The sequence below is a fragment of the Aulonocara sp. 'chitande type north' Nkhata Bay genome, linkage group LG14 (assembly GCF_057382095.1).
Source record: "Aulonocara sp. 'chitande type north' Nkhata Bay isolate Kocher_YH1m ecotype deep benthic linkage group LG14, A_spYH_male_GT1.1, whole genome shotgun sequence".
In the NCBI taxonomy this organism is placed as follows: Eukaryota; Metazoa; Chordata; class Actinopteri; order Cichliformes; family Cichlidae; genus Aulonocara; species Aulonocara sp. 'chitande type north' Nkhata Bay.
The window spans coordinates 36,544,681-36,564,636 of NC_141357.1; the positions used below are offsets into that span (position 1 = coordinate 36,544,681).

At 39.8% G+C, this 19,956-nt stretch overlaps 2 protein-coding genes, 2 long non-coding RNA genes and 1 pseudogene across 10 annotated transcripts; 2 read left to right on the plus strand and 3 right to left on the minus strand.

The window, feature by feature from the left end:
* Positions 1–7,351, minus strand: part of LOC147315152 (transient receptor potential cation channel subfamily V member 1-like) — a 60,532-nt pseudogene extending 53,181 nt beyond the window's left edge.
* On the minus strand, positions 54–4,890 carry LOC147315159 (uncharacterized). Of its 6 annotated transcripts, XM_086262425.1 has the most exons (12): positions 4,581–4,870; positions 3,742–3,767; positions 3,347–3,432; positions 3,162–3,194; positions 2,976–3,065; positions 2,493–2,564; positions 2,176–2,278; positions 2,044–2,096; positions 1,859–1,937; positions 1,141–1,637; positions 748–941; positions 54–639 (listed from the first exon to the last, which is right to left on the minus strand). In XM_086262425.1, the coding sequence occupies exons 2-12, from the start codon at positions 3,746–3,748 to the stop codon at positions 495–497; spliced, it is 1,359 nt and encodes a 452-aa protein (XP_086118551.1). In that variant the 5' UTR covers positions 3,749–3,767; positions 4,581–4,870; the 3' UTR covers positions 54–494. The 6 variants fall into 6 exon arrangements, with proteins under 6 accessions (XP_086118551.1, XP_086118547.1, XP_086118553.1 ...); XM_086262421.1 differs by having other exon boundaries at positions 3,347–3,767; positions 4,581–4,890; XM_086262427.1 differs by lacking the exon at positions 3,347–3,432 and having other exon boundaries at positions 4,581–4,816.
* On the plus strand, positions 4,043–5,825 carry LOC147315160 (uncharacterized). 2 transcript variants are annotated; one of them, XR_015124761.1, is made up of 2 exons: positions 4,043–5,381; positions 5,659–5,825. It is a non-coding gene; the product is annotated as an uncharacterized LOC147315160 (long non-coding RNA). The 2 variants fall into 2 exon arrangements; XR_015124762.1 differs by having other exon boundaries at positions 5,662–5,825.
* An 89-nt stretch (positions 7,352–7,440) lies between the features above and the next one.
* Positions 7,441–8,881, plus strand: LOC147315161 (uncharacterized). Its single transcript, XR_015124760.1, has 2 exons — positions 7,441–8,445; positions 8,600–8,881. It is a non-coding gene; the product is annotated as an uncharacterized LOC147315161 (long non-coding RNA).
* A 600-nt stretch (positions 8,882–9,481) lies between these two features.
* LOC147315162 (delta(3,5)-Delta(2,4)-dienoyl-CoA isomerase, mitochondrial-like) lies at positions 9,482–19,947 on the minus strand. Its single transcript, XM_086262428.1, has 10 exons — positions 19,789–19,947; positions 13,204–13,372; positions 12,494–12,582; positions 12,282–12,406; positions 11,619–11,667; positions 10,866–10,930; positions 10,562–10,632; positions 10,374–10,445; positions 10,137–10,287; positions 9,482–9,876 (listed from the first exon to the last, which is right to left on the minus strand). Exons 1-10 carry the CDS (start codon positions 19,925–19,927, stop codon positions 9,772–9,774), a joined length of 1,035 nt encoding a protein of 344 aa, XP_086118554.1. The 5' UTR covers positions 19,928–19,947; the 3' UTR covers positions 9,482–9,771.
* Between the last annotated feature and the right edge of the window lie 9 nt (positions 19,948–19,956).

Genomic DNA, 19,956 nt, shown 5'->3' on the forward strand with positions numbered 1-19,956 from the left:
AATTAAACCCAGTCAATTACCAATTGAACAGAATAAAAACCTACGAGGTCCACTAATAGTCCAAAAGTCCAAATCTTTAATAGAAAAGACAGGCAGAACTCAAACAAACAATAATCCAAACGAGGAGCATATATACACACTGGAAAGTAAATAATTATAAGTTATTAAATCAGACTAATTAAATACAGTAAAACTAATAAGGGAAGACGAACACACGGGAAATAAAAATAACAGTGTAAACATACCAAAACTCAAAATAAAACAGGAAAGCTACTACAAACCGAGTGTGACACAATTACATTCATATTGAAACATATGTGATAATTTTCTTTCTTTGTAGCATTTTTAAGATATGTGTTAGAACAGTCATTATGCTGTTTGGATTAGGAACCAATCATTTTTGCCAAATAGTTAACACAAACTTAGAACAACAATGAACAATTTTCAAGATTCTGATTTACAGAACAAACAAAAGTCACAAAAGGTTTCATTATTTAAGAAACAAGATCAAGTTTTTCACACAGGAATGAAATGACAGAATCCAGTGCAGCGGGGCCAAAGGTGTGTGTCAGCAAACTGAAGGTTGAGGAATCAGTCAGCTCATGTTTAAGATTGTGTTGGATTTTGAGAAGAGTCTGTCTGTTATTAGAAAGTAAGATTAACAATGTTACACCAATAACCCAAATACGGGGAAATGACAAATAATACCAAAAAAGATACAACTTTCATATTGTTTTACTAACTTACTTTGTCATATCAGCACTTGAATGGTCGATGCCTTTACAGACCATGTCTGTTGTGACATCGCAGGCCAATCTTCCGGCAAACCCGAGGGCTAGCTCCCCAGCCTCCTCTTCACTCAGAACACTAAACACTGTTACTTTAGTTTTGGCCTTCTTAGGCCTGTCAAGAATCATTGCGGGCAGTTTGGCTTTACGGCCCTAAAAAAGAAAAAGTGCAAACACCAAAAGAGCAGAGAGAGACACACACACGCGCACAAAGTTAAATGCTTTTGTTTACATGGTGTAATTGTGTATATGTTGCAGCAAATGCACAATTTCCAGCCACATTGTCACTTCATTGATACGAGTAACCCGGATTTATTTCAGGTGACATCAAAATCACGAAATGTATACCTACCCCAATCAAACCTCTGAAAACATGAACTGACATGTTCTCTGCGTTGATTCTGCGCTTGATCTCGTCTTCTGTTATTGTGTAGGTTTTCTTTTTTGAGCTTGGTACAGATAAGCGACCATGCACTCTGTAAACTGTACTAGTTCCTTCTGAATCAGTTTGGAATTCTGTATCTGCATCGATCCTGTCAACATCATCAGCAGCAGCATTATCTGTACTCAGACTTGTGCCGTATACTTCTGCTTCTTTTTCGTTGTCTTCAGTCTGTGTACCTTCATCTCTTTCAGTCTGTGTACCTTCATCTCTGACTGTCAGTCTTCCTATCTCACTGTTACTTGTCGATTTGCTGCAGATGTTCTCTCCCTTAGGAACTTTTCCTTTGTCATTCGCTGCCTGATGCTTTCCCTGATGACATTCTTCACTGGCTACTTCTATTGCTCCTCCTGTATAGCCACCCACTATGCTGCACAACTCCTTTCCCTCTGCTGTGCTGCACTGTGCTGTTACATAAAGAAGAATGATATAAACAGCACTATATCAATTTAATTGTGAAGAGAAATCCCCACAATACGACACAGTTATGTCTAAAATAGTTTTGTGTAAAAACTGGATCTTGAAACGTCCACTTTAATTACACAGTCCTGGTGTGCAAAGGCAAAATTACGAAAAAAAATTTCACTTTAAACATTTTTGGACATTGTTTAGTTATATTGTGACTTACTCTCACAGAAGATACAGATGCCACAAACAGACTTTGAACAACGCATGTGCTTGTATGCACCACATTTCTGGCACTGCACCTGTGAATTAAAAAAAAAAAAGAAGAAGAAATAAACAAACAAAAAACAAATGAACAAAGTCCATTAAATAAACAATCTATATGGCTAAGGACATGTCATAGTGTACCCGATCTTTGGCTGCAATCACACACCAGCACTGACTGCACTTCCTAGTTCGATCTGCAAAATATAATTTGTTTAAGTACAAGTTACATTTTCCAATGTTAGAGAAAAAGAAGGCAGCTAATTTTATCTTTACCTATTGAGGAAAATAAGTAGTGGCAAAGTCGGGACCTGAGCTTTGTGATTTCAGTGTTGTACTCCTCCACTTGTGTTTTACCGTCAATGAGAGATTGGGCAAACTAATAATTGACGAAGAAGAAGAAAAAAAAAAAAAAAAAGAACAAAAAGAATTAGATTAACAAAGAAATGTTTGTTTGTTTTGGTCCTCTTGGGTATGTCACAAAACTGTTTTGTAAAAAGATGGATATGGTAGGCTTGGGCCTTGAGCTTTCCTAATGAGGGACACTGAAAAGTATCATGCACTAGAGAGAGTGCAAAATCTGTGCAACTTACAAACAAGGTCCAGTGGCTGCCGTTTTCCAGACAGGCTCCAATCAATTTCTCATACATCTGAAAGATGTTTTTCTGGAAATAAAAATAATGTGACAAGTATGTTTTTCTGTCAAGAATGACACTGCAAAACTGCAAAAGCTTGTCAGGTGAGACTTGTAATTAATTCTGCAGATACACAAACATATAGAAAGTGTCATTTTTGGTTTACATTAATTAATTTCTATAGTGTGTACAAAACAAATCAAGACCACAGACTCAACACGCACCACTCAATTTTTGGTGTTCTTTATCAGTTGGCCAAGACAGAAATGTTTTAATCTGTGTGCATTGCTTTTGAGCAAGTCTTTACACAGAAAAGGTTTCAGAAAGGTATTTTTCAGGTTCTTCTGACAAGGCTTCAATTTTGGAAAATGCTGTTTGTTTATAGTGGCAACTTATAAACCCTTTGTGATAAGAACATAGTTACCACAGTCCAAGTCATACCTTCAAAAAGTATGCACTTTGTGCTCTTGTGGACCCATCCAAAATTTTTCCAGTGATTTGGCTTGGTATTGGATAAATGTGAGGGAAATTCTATAAAAATAACATAAATACACCTATGTTTTCAAATACATTACAAAAAACGTAAACATGCTATGTCATTATGATCAAACAAGCTTTTCAACATACCTCACACTGCAAATAGATTAGGCCATCTATTACCTTATAAAACAAATAAATAAATAAATACATATAAATAAAAACAGAACTAAGGAATACGATTCATTAAGTAAATTGTACAATAAAGTGTATTTAAAGCAGAATTTAACATTAGTTTTATGACAACATAAAAGGATTTTTATGTCAAGAGGTACCTCATCTGAAATGTTAGTCTGGTCAAACAGGGATTTCAAACTTGAAATACCAATAGAGTTTGGTCCAGCTACTCCCACAAGGTAATCTGTGAGAAAGCATATGCTGTAGTCAACAGATATCATTTTCTTTTTGCATGCTGCAACCATCATCCATTTCAGTCTTCTAGGAGCTTTGTCTGGTTGTAGTTCTTTTTTCTCCTCCTCTCCCCTCATCTATTAATTAAATTGTTTTCTGACCTTCCTAACTGTTTCCGACCTGTCTTCCCAATGTGATGTTTAAGCAATATATGTATGGTCAGAAGGGGGTGAAATTTTCATTGCAGTTGTACGTGTAACATTGCATGTGATAATAAAAGGCTTGATTGGTTGATTATTCAACATGAGTTGACATTTACCTGACATTGTGAAGGAGTCACAGTTTCTGTAAGGGTGTAAGAACATAACATGTGGATTTGTTACACTTCTTTTTCACAAGTTAATAACAATCAATAATTTTCATTCCATTATTTACAAGCTATCACACGATGTCCCAGGGACAACATCTACACGATGTCCCAGGGACAACATTTACACGATGTCCCAGGGACAACATTTACACGATGTCCCAGGGACAACATTTACACGATGTCCCAGGGACAACATTTACGCGATGTCCCAGGGACAACATTTACACGATGTCCCAGGGACAACATTTACGCGATGTCCCAGGGACAACATTTACACGATGTCCCAGGGACAACATTTACACGATGTCCCAGGGACAACATTTACGCGATGTCCCAGGGACAACATTTACACGATGTCCCAGGGACAACATCTACACGATGTCCCAGGGACAACATTTACGCGATGTCCCAGGGACAACATTTACGCGATGTACCAGGACAAATTTGTAAATTTCTGGATTACTGTTAATCTCCATAGAATCAAGAACTCATGTCCAGTTTCACAGCTATGGACCAGTTAATTATGTTTCCAGGTGATAGTTTGATTCATAGATTCAGCACACAACCATAAGTCTAGGCCTTTTAGTCCAGATTCTCTTCACTTATGTTTGTAAAATGATCAGGGAAGCTACTGCAATTTTGCCTGACCCAACCCCCGGGCCACGAAACACCCAAAAAGTTGGGGAACGCTGGTCTAGAGAACACTGGTTAGCTAATGCTGTCGTCAAGTAGCCTATCGCTAGCAAACAAACAGCAAGCCAAGTGAGGAACATATGTATAATGCTTACCGTTTATTAAAGGAAAGTATCCTAAATTGACTTCAAATTCGGCGGACAGGCGGCGGTTTTTCGCTTCTTCACTTGTATTTCGAAATAATCGAAGGCGGGTATTTCGAAGTCGCAAAGGAATGACGTCACAAGAAGGTGATTGGTCACTTGCAATGTTGAACCTGGAACAACATTAATTATGATGATGTGGGAACAATGCTGACACGAGGAAATCAGATCGTCCTGTGACGGTGCGCTCTTTCACTTGGCTCACAGGGAGGGAGCTGCTTCAAATCTCCGCCCACCTACAGTACCTCAGAGGCCTGCGGAGCTCCCTGGAACTGCGCGTGTAGCTGAGATATAATATACTGAGTGTGAACATTCTCAAAACTGTATTGTATATACTGTAGTTTATTTTTTATTGTGTAAATTTAATTTATGTAAAACTAAGGTTCCACATGTCACTGTTGAAGTGGGGCATTAATCAGTGTGACGCCACTTGTAAACATGTTGCGTGTGTGGGGTTTCCCAGCCAGAGCTGTATGGACTCCACACTGGTGAGGCACACTTTCTGTAGCTCCTCTCCCTGTACTAAATTATACATTTAAATTTGGTGTATTTTTCTTTGCTAAGTATTAGTTCTTCTGGCTAAAAGCTCCCAAAGTGTTTTTGATTGCTTTGAACGAGAAAAATAGTAATTGGAACTGCGTTTTATCTGTTAAACCATCCGTTTATGTGGTCCTTACTTGTGCTAAACAGGGATGAGGAGAGGCCTGCTGTTGCTGTGTGACACTGATTTTGCTGCTGCACTTTGTCTTTTAGGTATGTGTAAATGTATAGGTTATGTTTTATGTGTATAATGAGTTCATCACCTGAGGCTGCACACTGCATAGTATTTCCAGCCATGTTGAGAAAAGTTAAAGTTGTTTGAATATGTATTGTGTAATTGATCCATCTTAGTGGGGATTTAAATATTACAAGTTATTATTAGTGGCTTCATATTTGTCTCTGTTTTACCCCACTATAACATTTGACTTTAAAGTGGCTGTTGGGAGAATCGTTGTTTTGATAGATTGTATTTTCTTTTATATATTGTAAGCAGAGCTGCATGGACTCCACACTGGGATGAGGAGAGGCCTGCTGTTGCTGTGTGACACTGATTTTGCTGCTGCACTTTGTCTTTTAGAAATAAATCAAATCCTTGTTTGAGGTGACCAAATACTTATTTTCCACCCTAATTTACGAATAAATTCTTTACAAATCCTACCATGTGGATTCATGGATTTTTTTTTTTTCACATTCTGTCTCTCACAGTTGAAGTGTACCTCTGGTGCAAATTACTGACCTCTGTCATCATTTTAGGTGGGGGAACTTGCACAATCGGTGGCTGACTAAATACTTTTTTGCCCCACTGTACCTCTATCTTACCGAGCTTTGCTGCCAGTTTTAGAGGAGTCATGCCATCATTATTTTCAATCTCTACAAACTGGACTTTTTTGTCAAGCTTGTTCTGTTGAACAAGTATTTCATCATACATCTTTGCAATCATATCTGTGTTTTCTTTCGTGTTTTCTGCTATGACCACCAAGGTGTGCAAAACAGTGTTTCCTTGTGAGTCTCTGTCAGTCACGTCAGCTCTTCTGTAAGGGTTTTCCATGAGAAAGGACACAATATCAGGCTGGTTGGTGCAGGCAGCCAATGACAGAGGGAGCTCCCCTAATGGAAACACAAACAGATGAGCTTAGAGATAACACTCAGCCATAAACAACTGAGACAGAAAGTGTAGCTTGTTAACACCAATATGACATTACCCACCAGAATAAAAGCCCATTTCAGCATGACGCTGGAAAAACTTTCCATTTGCTTTGGCTTGCACATCAGCTCCTTTCTGGACTAGCAGCTTCACATGCTCAAAGCTCCGCCTCTCAATGGCAACATGCAAGGCTGTCTGACCTGTTACACGTAGGACTTTTGTTATAAGAAACAAGCTGAGGTTAGTCATCACAATTTTGTATGATCCATAATTTATCTTGAAAGGCTTGCCAGTACAACACAGAAACATCGATAGGTCTATTTTAAGATTGGCAGTTTTCCTTCACCCTACCTTTGTAGTAAGGATCTGTATACGATGCATTGATCAAATTTTCTAAATCTCCAGTTTTCTCTGCTATGTCAAGGATAACTTCAATTGTGTTGTTATTTCCACCTTTCAGGTTCAGCAAAGCCTTCAGTAGTGCCGTTTTCCCATTAGTTTCATCTGAGAGCGAAAATGATCACACACACACACAACCAAATCACCTCATTATATGTTCTCAGTTTGTTTTGCTTTTTACTTCAGCAACTAACAGGGTCTTTCACTGCACACCAGGTATTTCTGAGGACTCCCTGCAGACAAGTATGTTCACAGAGAACATTAGGACATAGTCAGTCATAAATAAGACAACAGCTTCCATGCTACTTGCCTGTGAATTCTGGGCTTGTAAGTCTTTTATCATGACATCGCAGGTAGTCAAGCAGGCCGTGAAGTTCTGTCGCGTCTCCCTTTAAATACTTTGTCCCTTTTGAATGTTTCACTGCAAGCGTGGTCAACACTGACACTAAACTGCCTGGAGAGCAGAAAAAAAACAAAGTCCCAAAATACATTCTGTAGTATCAAATACAGTCATTTTTAAAAATCTCTGCATCATAGTCATTGTCAATTGTTGATTTGTTTCTGTTCTCATTGTATGACGTATTATGATGGCTGTTTGGTAGCCATTCGCATACTGTGCATACTCTCTCTCTCTCTTCATATATGTGTGTGTGTACAACAGCTTTATGTTAATGTACAATCCTTAATATGTTTTGTCTGTGTGTGTCTGTGTGTGTGTGTGAGGGGGGGGCGCCAGAGGGAGTGCTCGCCCAGGGCGCCAAACAGGCTAGGACCGCCACTGCCTGGGACACACCAGCCCCTTCATCTCGATAAGGTAGCGATGCATGGAGGGGGAACAATATGGGGCGCCGTTTGTAAAGTGAACCATACTGAAATTAACGTCAAGTTTTTTCCTCAAAACCTTACAAAAACATGTTTTTTCGAGTCATTTTTTCACAACATTTAGTAAAATATTTGTAACTTTACATATTTAAAACACAATTTTAAATGTTAAATCTAAATATTAAACATTAAATCTAAATGGTAAACGAGCATGTCCAGCTATTTAGCTGGACATGTGCTGCAGCGATTGTGAAGTGGAGACTGCAGCTGCTGAGAGTCCACTACTCCTGAACCTTTGGATGGCCTACAAAACGGATCTTCCGATGTTTTCAGCTAAATCGCTGGACGTGCTGTTAGGCAAGAAGTGAAGCCGCTTATGGCGTTGAGAAGTGACCATCAGGGTAGAGCAGACACAATCTGACCACTACTGGCACACTTTTGCAACGGAGGTTTTCGTGAAGCTTTTATTTTGGTATTTCCGTTGATCCGTACAATAAATTTGTCCTGTAACATTTAGATTTAACATTTAGATTTAAATATAATATTTAAATTTAACATTTAACATTTCGATTTAATATTTAAAATTGCGTAAAAATATTTTACTAAATGCTGTAAAAAATGACTCCAAAAAACATGTTTTTGTAAGGTTCTGAGCTAAATGTGGAAAAATGTTGCCGTTAATTTCAGCATGTTTTCACTTTACAAACGGCGCCCCTCTTGAGAGAGGGAAGCCAACGGGTAAAAATATCGATTTTTATCGGATTACGTCGTGGAAGAGAAATTGTTCAAGCCATGTTTTCGAAGTAACAAAGAGCCGGCGAATGGCCTGGATTGCAGCCATTCGAAGACCAAATATAAAGTCCCAGAACACTCCAGCTCACATGTTAGTCTGCTCCAAGCATTTCCACAAAGGTAAGTCTTCTGTTGTAGTTATTACATAATTTATCATAACATAATTGTTGATGTAGGTTACAAATAAGTGTTATATTGATTTGAATTGAATTCGTTGCGCTATGCTGCTTTGTTCACTGTGGCTTTGCAGGCTAATATTTGTTGTGTTTTGTAGGAAAACCAGCCTATAAAATGCTGGAATGCGATCCAGACTGGGCACCCTCTATCAACCTGGGTCATACCGAGTTTAAAGCTTCTACCACAGCGAAATTTGATTGGTTAAAAGAGAGAGAGCGATATCAAAACAGCCCCGAAAAGTCCCGCATATGTGCCCAAGTGTTGTATTGAAGCAGCCAAGTGATGAATACCTGTTTTCCAGTATGTTGTTTTGTTTTTGTTTTTTGTTGCATTGTTAACTTGTTTTTCACCGGAGCTAATAAAGCACAATGGAATACAATTTTTGATTCTTTCTTGTAAGATTCTATTGTGACACCATCACTGATGATGTTTTGTGCTTGCTTGAGTATCCTCCAGTTTTCGTTTTGCCAGGTTTTTCTTTTCTGCTGTTCTCACCACTCCTCGCAGTGCCTGTTTGTCTGTTACAGCAGCGGTCCCCAACCCCCGGGCCTCGGACCGGTACCGGTCCGTGAGTCGTTTGGTACTGGGCCAGGAGAGTTGAGCCTCAGGTGTGAAATGTATGGTTTTCAGGGTTTTTAATCGGTTTTCAGCGTTATTTTGTTATCGTTTTGATCGTTAACTCTGTTTTCCTGGGTCTTTTCACGTGTGTTATGAATAAATCGTATTTTTTTCGGTACCGGTACTAGTTTTATTTTATTGTATTTATCTGCGACACTTTAAAGGCCGGTCCGTGAAAATATTGTCCGTGGCACAAAAAAGGTTGGAGACCGCTGTGCTACAGAACAGCCTTGATACCACACTGGTAAGCAGTGCATTACAACAGACTCAACTGCAGCACGTTAGAAAGAGCTGAGCAGTTGTTGTTCCTAAATCTCCTCTGATGTGCCCTCTTTATTCTACCAAGACTGGAAATTTAAAATCACTTTCACACAAGTGTCTTTAATGAGGAAACATTCAGGAGATCGTTTACAGATGAACAAAATGTTTCTCAGCTCAGTCAGTTAAGATTTGCCTTAGTTAAATATTAGAGCAGGAGAAATATGAACCTGAATGAATTATTAAACACATAATGACATTAACATACTGTCTAGTGTGGATACAGATATCAAGCTAGTAAATGTAATTTTGATTTATAAAATTGCTGTAAGAAAGGCCAGAGTGGAGGAGGAAAGAGGCACTTTCTGTATCTGAGCTTTGCCTCACTGGTGTTCAGAGTTTAGAGTATGTCTTAGTTTTGGGACTCTTCTTCTCGAGGGCTGCCTGAGCTGATTTCATCAGATCTTCAGTCTGAAGCATGCTCATGTTCCACGTGGCCTGGAGAAGGAGAAATTATGAATTTAAGTCAGTACTTTAAAAAGGGAACTTTATAAGTTCATATGCATTTAAGTGAGCATGCCACATCCCCTTTATGCTATCAAGTGTCATATAAAAGACACCAGGAAACTGAAATGGAGGGAATGAGGTAGCAATGCCAGATTCCTTCCGTAGAACTCTGAACACAAACCTTAAGAGTGACGTTGTGAAGCTGACAAAAATATGCACAGAAAACTTTGTCATATTATATTCATCCTTACAATGTAATCCAGTCCATCTGCTACGCTGTGGTTTCTGGCATAGATGAGGTTTATTTTGGTGCCCTGCACAGCAACTGGGCTGCGACCAGCAATCTCTCCAGCAATCTCCAGAGCTCCAGCCATCATCGCCTCCTTATCTGCAAACACTCGGCTGAAGAAGAAGGGAAGGGTTTCAAACTGTTAGAATGAATAAGTGCTTTTAATTTGGAAAAAGAGTGATGAGGGAACATTGTTTACCTGACCAGTCCGCTGCTCTTAGCTTCATCAGCATACATCTTTCTCGCTGTCAGAGCCAGTTCATTAACAAGACTGTTGAAAATAGAAATAGATTTTTTTTTAACCTACAAGCATTCAGTCACTTAACAGTGTCATGTCATAAATTTCTTTGAAACTTGTCCCAATTGTAAATCATGCTGCTGGCTCACCTTTGGCTGCCGATGACCTTCGGGAGTCTCTGGAGTGTTCCAACATCTGCTGCAAGTCCAATATCAACCTCCTATGGAGCCAAAGCAGAGGGCATCATCAATGCTACATTTAGCAAACAGAATCTCAAGATCTAGTGTGTAATCTCTGCTCAAAACCTTGCTGTAGGATATGACAGATCAAAGAGATCAAGATCTGTGAAATTGTTTAACACAAATCTTCATAAGTTGGTCTTAATTGAATCAGCTATCTATTCCATGCTTTCCCAATTGTCCTCACCACAGTGATAAAATCAGATGATTATACCTTAACTTGGAACCAGGCGTCCTGGGTGCACAGGCGAATGTCACAGGCTGTAATCATGTCAACACCTGCCAGAGAAAACACCACCTACGGTTAACTCACCGAAGCTCCTTTCTCCACCAAACTCAATGCGTCAAACACCTCCACAACCAAGAAGCCTGTATCACAGCCTGTGGGTTTCCCTGGCTCCTGCTAGCATCATGTCCATGCAGTAAACTAACCAGTTATATATCAAAGCTTGAAAACATAGTATTTTCAAATGTCTTGTTGTCTTCTAGGGTCAAGTCGAAAGCAGCCATGGGGAAGAGGGGCATATGTATAGTTTCAGCCACCGCCTTCAGAACACAGCAAATCTCCTTGGGGAGATATTTCAATTCAAATTCATCCATACCACAAACACGTTGGACTGGTCCAGCTGAATGACTCAATTAGGAATTTTAGGGGATTTGAAGCTTTTCACACAGTGGCTACAGCTTCTTATATCTGCACACTTCTCAAAGCATCATCCTCCTAACTTCAAGTGTTAAAATGCATAAAACAAAGGCTTAAAAAACAAACGAACATTCATTTATTTCTTCTTGGCTGTAAATGCGTTTATTTCTGCTGTAAAGTTGGACATTTTAACACGAGACTCTTTGGGAATTCACTCCCTTTTGCAGCCAGACTCAAGCAGACATTCGAGGAACTTTAGTGTTTTTCTAACTCCTGTACCTTAAGATGATTCACTACAGCACTGTAATCTTTACAATGTCCTACCTGCTCCTACACAGGCTCCATGGATGGCCACCACAACAGGCTTCGGGCACTGCGAGAACACAATTCAAGAGGAAACGTACTTTAATGATAGTGAGGGAGAATTTGTAAGGAAGGGAAGCTTGGTGCACGCTGGGTCCTACTGCTCTTACACTACAGACATTAACAGTGTGACAGTGTATCTTGTATTGAGTTCTTACTGTTGTTTCATGCAGGTCACACAGATGAGCAATGCCAATGGAAAAAAATATAATTTCATTACAAAAACTGGAATTTTAAAGACAAAATAACCATAAAATAAATCCTATGTTTGTAACTTCTAATCTGTCCTAAGGCTTTCTTTGGCTGAAGTAAGATTTCCACCATTCATCATTTATCCAATTCATAGCCAGGGTTGGTGGGGGGATTAAGTCTATCCCAGCTAACCCATGGTAAAAACTGATGACTGAATTTTAAAAGATAGCAATACAACAGTGGACATGAATGCAAAATGAGCTTTCATGAACCCTAATATTGTTAATATAACTTATCTTGATTTAGAGAGGCAACATCTGAGCAAGAAGCACAGTTCAGGAACCTTCCTGATAAAATCTGATAATTCAGTCACACCTCATGTTTGTGACTGGTTCAGTCTTCTCACTCTTTACATTAATAATGCGCTCTGACCTTCTCTATGACGGAGAAGGTCTCTTGGAATTTCCTAATCTTTTTTTTTAACCCCCAGGAGATTCTGGCTGTGTCGTCTCCTTCTGGTTGAAGTACATTGTTCATCATGTCCATGAGATCGATACCTGCGCATTAACACAGATGAGATTTTACACACTGATTATACTCCACTGAGAGAAGAGAACAGAGGTTTTAATATTCTGTATACCCACCAGCTGTGAAGAGCTTCCCTGCTCCAGAAACTACCACTGCTCTGCACTCGGGGTCCTCAGAGAGCTCATTAAAGCAGGTCACCATCTCACTGGCAGAGAAACACAAGTTCAGATCAGTGTTCACCCAAATAATAATTTAGCTTTTAATTCCAGTGATTAGTTTGACTTTTTGAGCTCTTTTATGTCTGATAATTTAACACTTTTAGAGTTCCATGTATTAGCATTATATTTTTTATTCACACTAAATGATGCAATATTGATTCTCAACGATTCACGAAATAGTAATAGTCTGAATATTGTGTTCACTTGTTTGTAGGGAATGACTGTATTTATTTAAACTCTTGTATGTGCTTCTCTCCTGATCAGAGGACTGAATACGTTTGGGAGCTAGCCTACTTGCTGGTCTGTGCTGTTACACAACGAGGGTTGCAGGATGAATGAAAACAAAAACAAACTTATACAAGTGCTTTTCCCCCCCTCACACACTATACTCCCAGCATAAGTAAGAGAAGCCAGCTGAGGTAAATACATGCTGGGTATGATGAACCTTCTCTTTATTTTCACCAAGATAAATAAGGAATATGGACAATATGGACTTTCTAACTGAATATAAACTGTGAGACAGGTTCCAGCATCCAGGTATAATATATAGCATTTGTCATGCCTCTGACACTGTGTAAAATATGTATATATGTAATTCTGATTCCTGCCTCCAGAAAGCACTGTTCATGGCATTGCGTTTCTCAGGCCGGTGAAGTTCAACATGCGTGATGGACTCTGTAGGACGACTGATGGCCAGGGTTGTGTACGGAGGGGTGGCACCACCTGAAGATGACATGGCTCTGGCCACAGTTTGACTAGGAAACCACAACCCCTTATCTAAGAAGAAAAAACAGAACAACATTAGACTGTGGCCGAGAAGCAAGAGTCGTGAAAGCTACAAGGCTACAATGGACTATTCATAGGCCTTTTCTCATCTTTACCATTTTGTATCTTACTTACATTCAAGGCCTCAACTCACCTGTACACCTCAGTATTGGTTCAGTCTACAGTGTTCTCAAGCCAGTATTTTAGAGCACAGACACACACACCGAATAAACAACAAATAAACAAAACAAGGGTATGCACAACATTGTCATCAGTGCCACAATTCCACAACTGACTGAAGTTGGCATGGATGTCCAGCCTTGGATGTCAATGAGATGACCACTGGTGATCTGAGTCGACATAGTGACACCCTGTGACTGTTTCAGCACAACAATGTCTGCACAGTCCAGCCAAGCATTTAGTCCCAGTACACCTCGCTGTGAAAATGTCTGGGACATGCTAAGTCGATGTGTTCAACACAAGCAGCCACAGTGACCATTTCACAGCTGCAGGCTGCACTTGTCCAGGAATGGAGAGCAATCAGGGCACTTGATTAGTCCGTGTACAGACTTCAGAGGAGACCACAACTCATTATTTGTAGATATGGTAAATGGACTGGTTTTATATAGCACTTTTCTACTCTGAGCACTGATTTGAACATTCTTCTTCTTCTTCTATGTAAGTGCTTTCTTTGCACACATTCATACCTTGACAGACACATCAAAGATCAACCTGGGCTTAGTATCTTGCCCAAGAATATTTGGTATATATTCTGAGTGTGTCCATCCCTGTATGACCACAGTGTACCCATCCATGTTGCATGTTTCCAGCGCCTTGCTGAATCTGTGACATGAAGAATTAAGGTAGTTCTGAAGGCAAAAGGGGTCCAACCTGCACAAGGAACCTAATAAAGTGGCTGGTGAGTGTAAATAAAGGAAAAAGTAAATATATGATAAACAAAATTAAAACAAATATCTAATGGAGTCATAAATCACCACAACTCTAATTTAATCACTAAAATAGTAATTTTGTTTAAGAAAGTGAGCAGTCCACCACTATTGATCCATGTTTTTCCACAGTTAGTCTTTTCCCCTCACTTCTAACTCCTCAAATGCAGCTTTTGTTTGAAGAAAAAAAAAGAAAAAGCATATTTATACGCAATTAAACTATATGCAGCTAAATGGACTACTCTCCACCGCTCATTCTTGCTGCTTGTCAGGTTGTGTTGAGTGGAAACACCCCTGTACTTTAATTGCAGGGTGGTGTCTGTCGGTATAAGGCCACACAGGCTTCATTTCCCCATTCATACAAAATACAGATGAAGTTACTGGAAACAGAGGAATAAGTAGCCGGGAGGAGACAATTATAAATAAAATAAGAACAGGTCATTGCTTTTTGAATGGCACACTTTTTAAGATAGTTAAACATCTAACTGTAGTTGGTGTAATGCTATGGAAATGACAGAACAAAGAAGTATATCAATCAAAGAAGACTCTGCGTCGGTCTTCTAAACAGCCGTTCACTGACAAATAAGGGGCCTCTCATCCAAGAGCTCCTATCTGACTGTAAGTTTGACTTTTTCTGTTTAACTGAAACCTGGCAACAACCTGATGACTTTTCTCAACTGAATGAATCCACTCCTCCGGGGTTTGTTTACTTTTCGAAACCTTGCTGCTCAGATCGTGGGGTTGGTCCCGCGATCATTTTTCGCCAGCACTTGAAAGTCCTGCCAGTTAATTTTGATCGATTTAGTTCTCTAGAGTGACTTTTAAGTGAGCTGACTGGACCTATTCCCACCATCATAGCTACTGTATACCGCCCCCCCAAACCTAACCTCAGTGACTTTGCGAACCTACTAACCCACCTTTCATCTCTCTCCCCAAATGTTACTTTGATAGGAGATGTCAACATTCATATCGAAAATAATAACCTTCTGCTCACCAGAGACATTTCCTCCTGTCTCAAGGGCTTTGAATTCAAACAGTTTGTCAACTTTCCCACTCACTCCAAAGGACACACCTTGGACTTGGTCTGCTGTTCTGGTCTTACTCCCTCGAATCTTTCTGCTGCTGAAATCCCCATAACTGACCACTTCCTCCTTTCATTTAACCTCACTCTCTGTTGCGCTTCTACCAAGCCAACCCGCCTAATTTCGTTCTGCAACATCAAGAACATTGATATGGACATTCTCGTTACCAGATTGGACAATATTCCCAATCCTGTCTTCTATTCTACCCCCGATGATCTGTTGTTATATAATAATAATTGTTTACTCATTGTCCTTGATTCTCTGGCTCCTGTAAAAACTCACTGTTTCCTTCGCTCGCTCTGCTGCCTAGTTTACCTCTGACCTCCGAGTTTTGAAGGCCAAAGCTCGGCAGCTAGAGCGTAGTTATAAGAAATCTGCTTTAACTGTTGACGCAGAAATCTATAAATATCATGTACTCCAATATAAAGACTCCATCAATCAGGCCAAACAAAGCTTCTACTCTGGTATTATCACTTCTTGTGAGAGTAGCTCCAGGACTATGTTTTCACTTCTCAAAAAACTTCTTCAGCCCCCCAACGCTTTACCACCACACTTCTATTCTTCTGAAATCTGTAACTCCTTGATGCTGTTCTTCACTACAAAAATGAATAACATTCATCCGGCAACTCAGTTCAAATGCTGTGTCTACCCCCTCTCCAGAACCTTTTCTCCATTTTCAGCCCCTTTCCACCTTTGATCTTCCTGATTTATCTGATATTTCTGAGTTTATATGTAAATCAAAGCCCGCCACATGTCATCTCTAGGAGAGGGCGATGGTTTTACAAAATCCAAAGGAAAAATAGGAGAAATGAGAAGCACAGGAAGGAACAGGGGAGAGGAGACAGTTATATCTCGACTTAGATTTGGACACACAGGTTTGAATAGCGCATTGTTTTTAATAGGAAAACACAGTACAGGGGAGTGTGACTGCAACAGAGAACAGGAAACAACAGAACAAGTTTTATTGCATTGTTAGAAATATGATGCAGAGAGAAGACAATTAATCAAAAAGCTTGGCTACATGAAAGTGGACTTGGTTGATTTATTTCGTAAGAACTTGAGAAGTGAATGTTATCAGGCCATATTTTGGTTTTTTAAGGCAGACTAGTTTGCTTGGGAAGCTTTGAATGGATTTTTATTTTTGGCATTTCGGTCCACACTCCACACCAGTAGGTGGCGGTAATGCAACATTTTGTTGTTTGTCAACCACCAATAAATAATCTGAAGAAGAAAAAGAATCAGAATAAGAGAAGCTTTCCCAATTTATTGCTCAATTTGTGAGTGAGGTATTAGACACTAATGTACTGTAACTATACTTTTCAGGCTGTACAGTTACAGAGTGGCCGTGTATTTATTTTCTGCCGTTTTGGAGAGGGCGGCTGCCCTTCTACCGGCAGGGATTTAATTGCTGCCCACTGTAGCCTGTTCGGCGGGCAGTGTTGGTCGTTTCGGCCCAGTCAAGCTGAGGGAAACGTCTGCAGCAGCCGCCGTTTGGCCCCGTCCTTTAAGGAACTGCTGTCTTGTACCGTCTACAGTTTTGTGACACTGTTTATATTTGGTTTGACCACGTAGCCAGACTCTGGGGATCCTTTACGTTTCTGGTGTTTGTTTACAGTGACATTTGTACCTGCACATTTGATTTGTACCATTCGTCAGAGAGAGCGTCATTCCTTTTTGGAGTGCGCTGGGATCAAATATCGTCTGTGTTTTTATTATGTTGGGAGTACATTTTGTAGTTTCACTGTGAGCAATGCGTCTGATGTAGGGTTGCCAACCGTCCCTTAAAATACGGAATCGTCCCGTATTTCGAAACAAAAGTACACGTCCCGTATTGAGCTAATAAGGGACGCACTTTGTCCCGTAATACAGTGAGAATCAAAAGTAGTCTATAACTTTTAATGGAATTAACGCTTTGTTTGAAAACATAATTCCCAGCCCCTCTCCTGCTTTGTGACCAATGAGCTGACAGCACACTTATGACAATTCGAGTATGACAATTCAGATTACCGCTCATCTCATTGGTCGAGGAAAGGTCGCTTGCGGAGAAAATACCGGAAGACAACAGATGACCACAACAAGAAGCATGGCCAACAGGGAAACAAACGCCGACACTGCGGTGCAAGTCTCGGACGACAGTACACCTAAAGCTGGGCAGACACTGTGCGATTTTTTCAGTCGCGATATTCAGCTCCTGCTCAAACTGCACGATTGACTCGCAGGGGTTAGAAGTTGGTAGGTCACGATGCAGGTCTCACACTATACCGCCCGATGCTCTGATGCGACCTGAGAGCTCACACTGTGCCTCCATAACATGAAGGTTATAACAGAAAATCTGTCGCGCTCTCTCTCTGTCTCTCACTCACACAGACACACCACCATCAACTTTGCTAAATTGCTAATGAAAAACATGATCAGGCAGCTGTGATTGAGCAGCAGTGTAAATCCAACTGTTTTCACGGTTGTTGTGGTCGTGATAATTTTGTGATGCCACATCGAAAAGGCTCGGATGAGCTTTCCAAAGTTCTACAGTTGTGCCTCCATCGCTTGTGTCCAGATCACACGCTGCACAGCTGCGCTGCGCCGTCTTTTTCACCGATGTTTACGTGTTTGCGCGTGAGCAGTGTGAGCGGCTGTGGTGACACCCTCACGAGCGATTGATGATCGGGAGCTGGTCGTGAGGTGTTAATCACTTCTCGTTACCCCACGTATACTACACGACGCACGATGAAGGCCAAAATCGGTCCGATCACTCAAAAATCGTCTCAAAATGGGCCAAAAACCGCACAGTGTGAGCCCAGCATTAGAGCAGCAATGTTTGTTCTCCTCAGAGAAAGGGAAGAATGGGAAAAGGAAAACACCTGGCTGGAAAAAGTTAATATGGGCATGTGCAGTGAATATCAGCGCTATGTGGCCAGAAGTATGATAATATAATTTATTTTGTGTAATAAACAACTGCAAGGATAGATGATTACAACAAATAGATGACTAATACATAAAAGTAATACATAGATGAATAATGATGATGAGTTATGATGCGTAATCATGGGAACAAGCGGGTTTACAAACAGGAGCAGCTGATTAGCTTTAGAAAAGCTGAAATAATACCTCAACTGAAGCCAATTGTACTAAATGCACTAAATGTGCACTGTTACAAGAATATTTTTCTTTCTATTATTTTCTATTATTTTAAGTTAAGCAGGACAAAGTTCTTTTAAAGAAAGATTTACTTATATTCTCAAAAGTTAAACATGACAGGCTTCTGTTTAAGAAAGAGACCTGTTTTATTGTGTTAATGTTGTCATTTTGAGCTAAAAATAAATGGCTAAATGATCACTTGTTTCACATGTGTTCATATCACAAAGAATAGAATATGCATCTACTTAAATCAACTTCAAGTCAAATGGTTAAAAAAAATAATTTCACACACAAAAAAAGAGCTAGAAAATTCACCACACTGGGAAGGGTGAAGACAACTGGGTCGCCCGGCCCTGGCCACGAGGTGTCCCTTATTTATTTTTCAGGGAGTTGGCAACCCTAGTCTGATGTTAAGTGCCCTATTGCCTATGACTTTTTTTTTTTTTTAATGCAGTGAATTGAGGATACTCAGTATCTGTGGGACCTTCGGTTGTGGGTCGTTTTCCACACTACTTTTGTTGTACGGCACCTGGGGTGTAGAGTTGGTTTGCACGTGTGATTTTCTTCTCTCATGGTCCTTAGCTACTGGCAAGTCCAGTTCAATGTATGGTGGTTTTATTTAATTTAGGATAGTATTACAGGATAGGACATGCCACAGTCAACTTTTATTGTGCTCTGTTCTTTTTTTTTTAAGTTTTTTTATTTTAACAAATGCAGTTAAAGGTATTTATTTAAATGTTTACTTTTTAATTATTTTACTTGCATTTTTAATCACTTTTATATTTAAATATATTTAAATGTTCATTTGCTATTTATCTAGGGATTGAGAGTAACGCAATTTCTATTCTCTGTATGTCCTGTACATGTGGCAGAATCGACAAATAAAGTTGACTTTGACTTTGACTTGACTTAATATTAGGACCAGCCTGCCTCAGTCGTGTATTCTCGAAGCTGTGTAATGTTTTCTGGTTGGTTTTTGAAAAGACTCTTTATATTTCATAGGGGTGAAATTAAAGAACACAAAGTGAGCCCTGCACCTTACGAAACACTGAAGCTGCAGTGACGACCTTTCACCCACTTATCTTTATAAAAGGTTTTGTTTCCAATTTTTGACTCCAGAACTTCAACACACGGCTCCGCGCTAAAACAGCGACAAACATTCAAAACATGCAGTGTATTTTCACACGATTTGATACGTTTTACTACTACTTAACACAACATCTAAAGTAAAATAATAAAATATAAACAAATTATAGACACTTACATCTAGTGACAGCTGACCTGAAAACCATCGCTAACATCGCCTTTTGAATCCTGCAGAGTCCAGACTGTTTAGTGAACACGGTCAAGTGAACCGTCATTTGTGATCTGCAGTGAAGCCAGCCGCCTCTTATCTGACGCATAAGTTTTCTTTCGCTTCTACACTAGGCTT

Coding starts and splice junctions, on each gene's coding strand:
- LOC147315159 (XM_086262421.1), bottom strand. CDS start 3,559: ATGAGGGGAGAGGAGGAGAAAAAAGAACTACAACCAGACAAAGCTCCT. Junction 3,066..3,161: donor TAATCTATTTGCAGTGTGAG/GTATGTTGAAAA, acceptor TTATTTTTATAG/AATTTCCCTCACATTTATCC. Junction 2,097..2,175: donor CTACTTATTTTCCTCAATAG/GTAAAGATAAAA, acceptor TATATTTTGCAG/ATCGAACTAGGAAGTGCAGT.
- LOC147315162 (XM_086262428.1), bottom strand. CDS start 19,927: ATGCGTCAGATAAGAGGCGGCTGGCTTCACTGCAGATCACAAATGACG. Junction 10,446..10,561: donor AAGGTCATCGGCAGCCAAAG/GTGAGCCAGCAG, acceptor TATTTTCAACAG/TCTTGTTAATGAACTGGCTC. Junction 9,877..10,136: donor CAGATGGACTGGATTACATT/GTAAGGATGAAT, acceptor CTCCTTCTCCAG/GCCACGTGGAACATGAGCAT.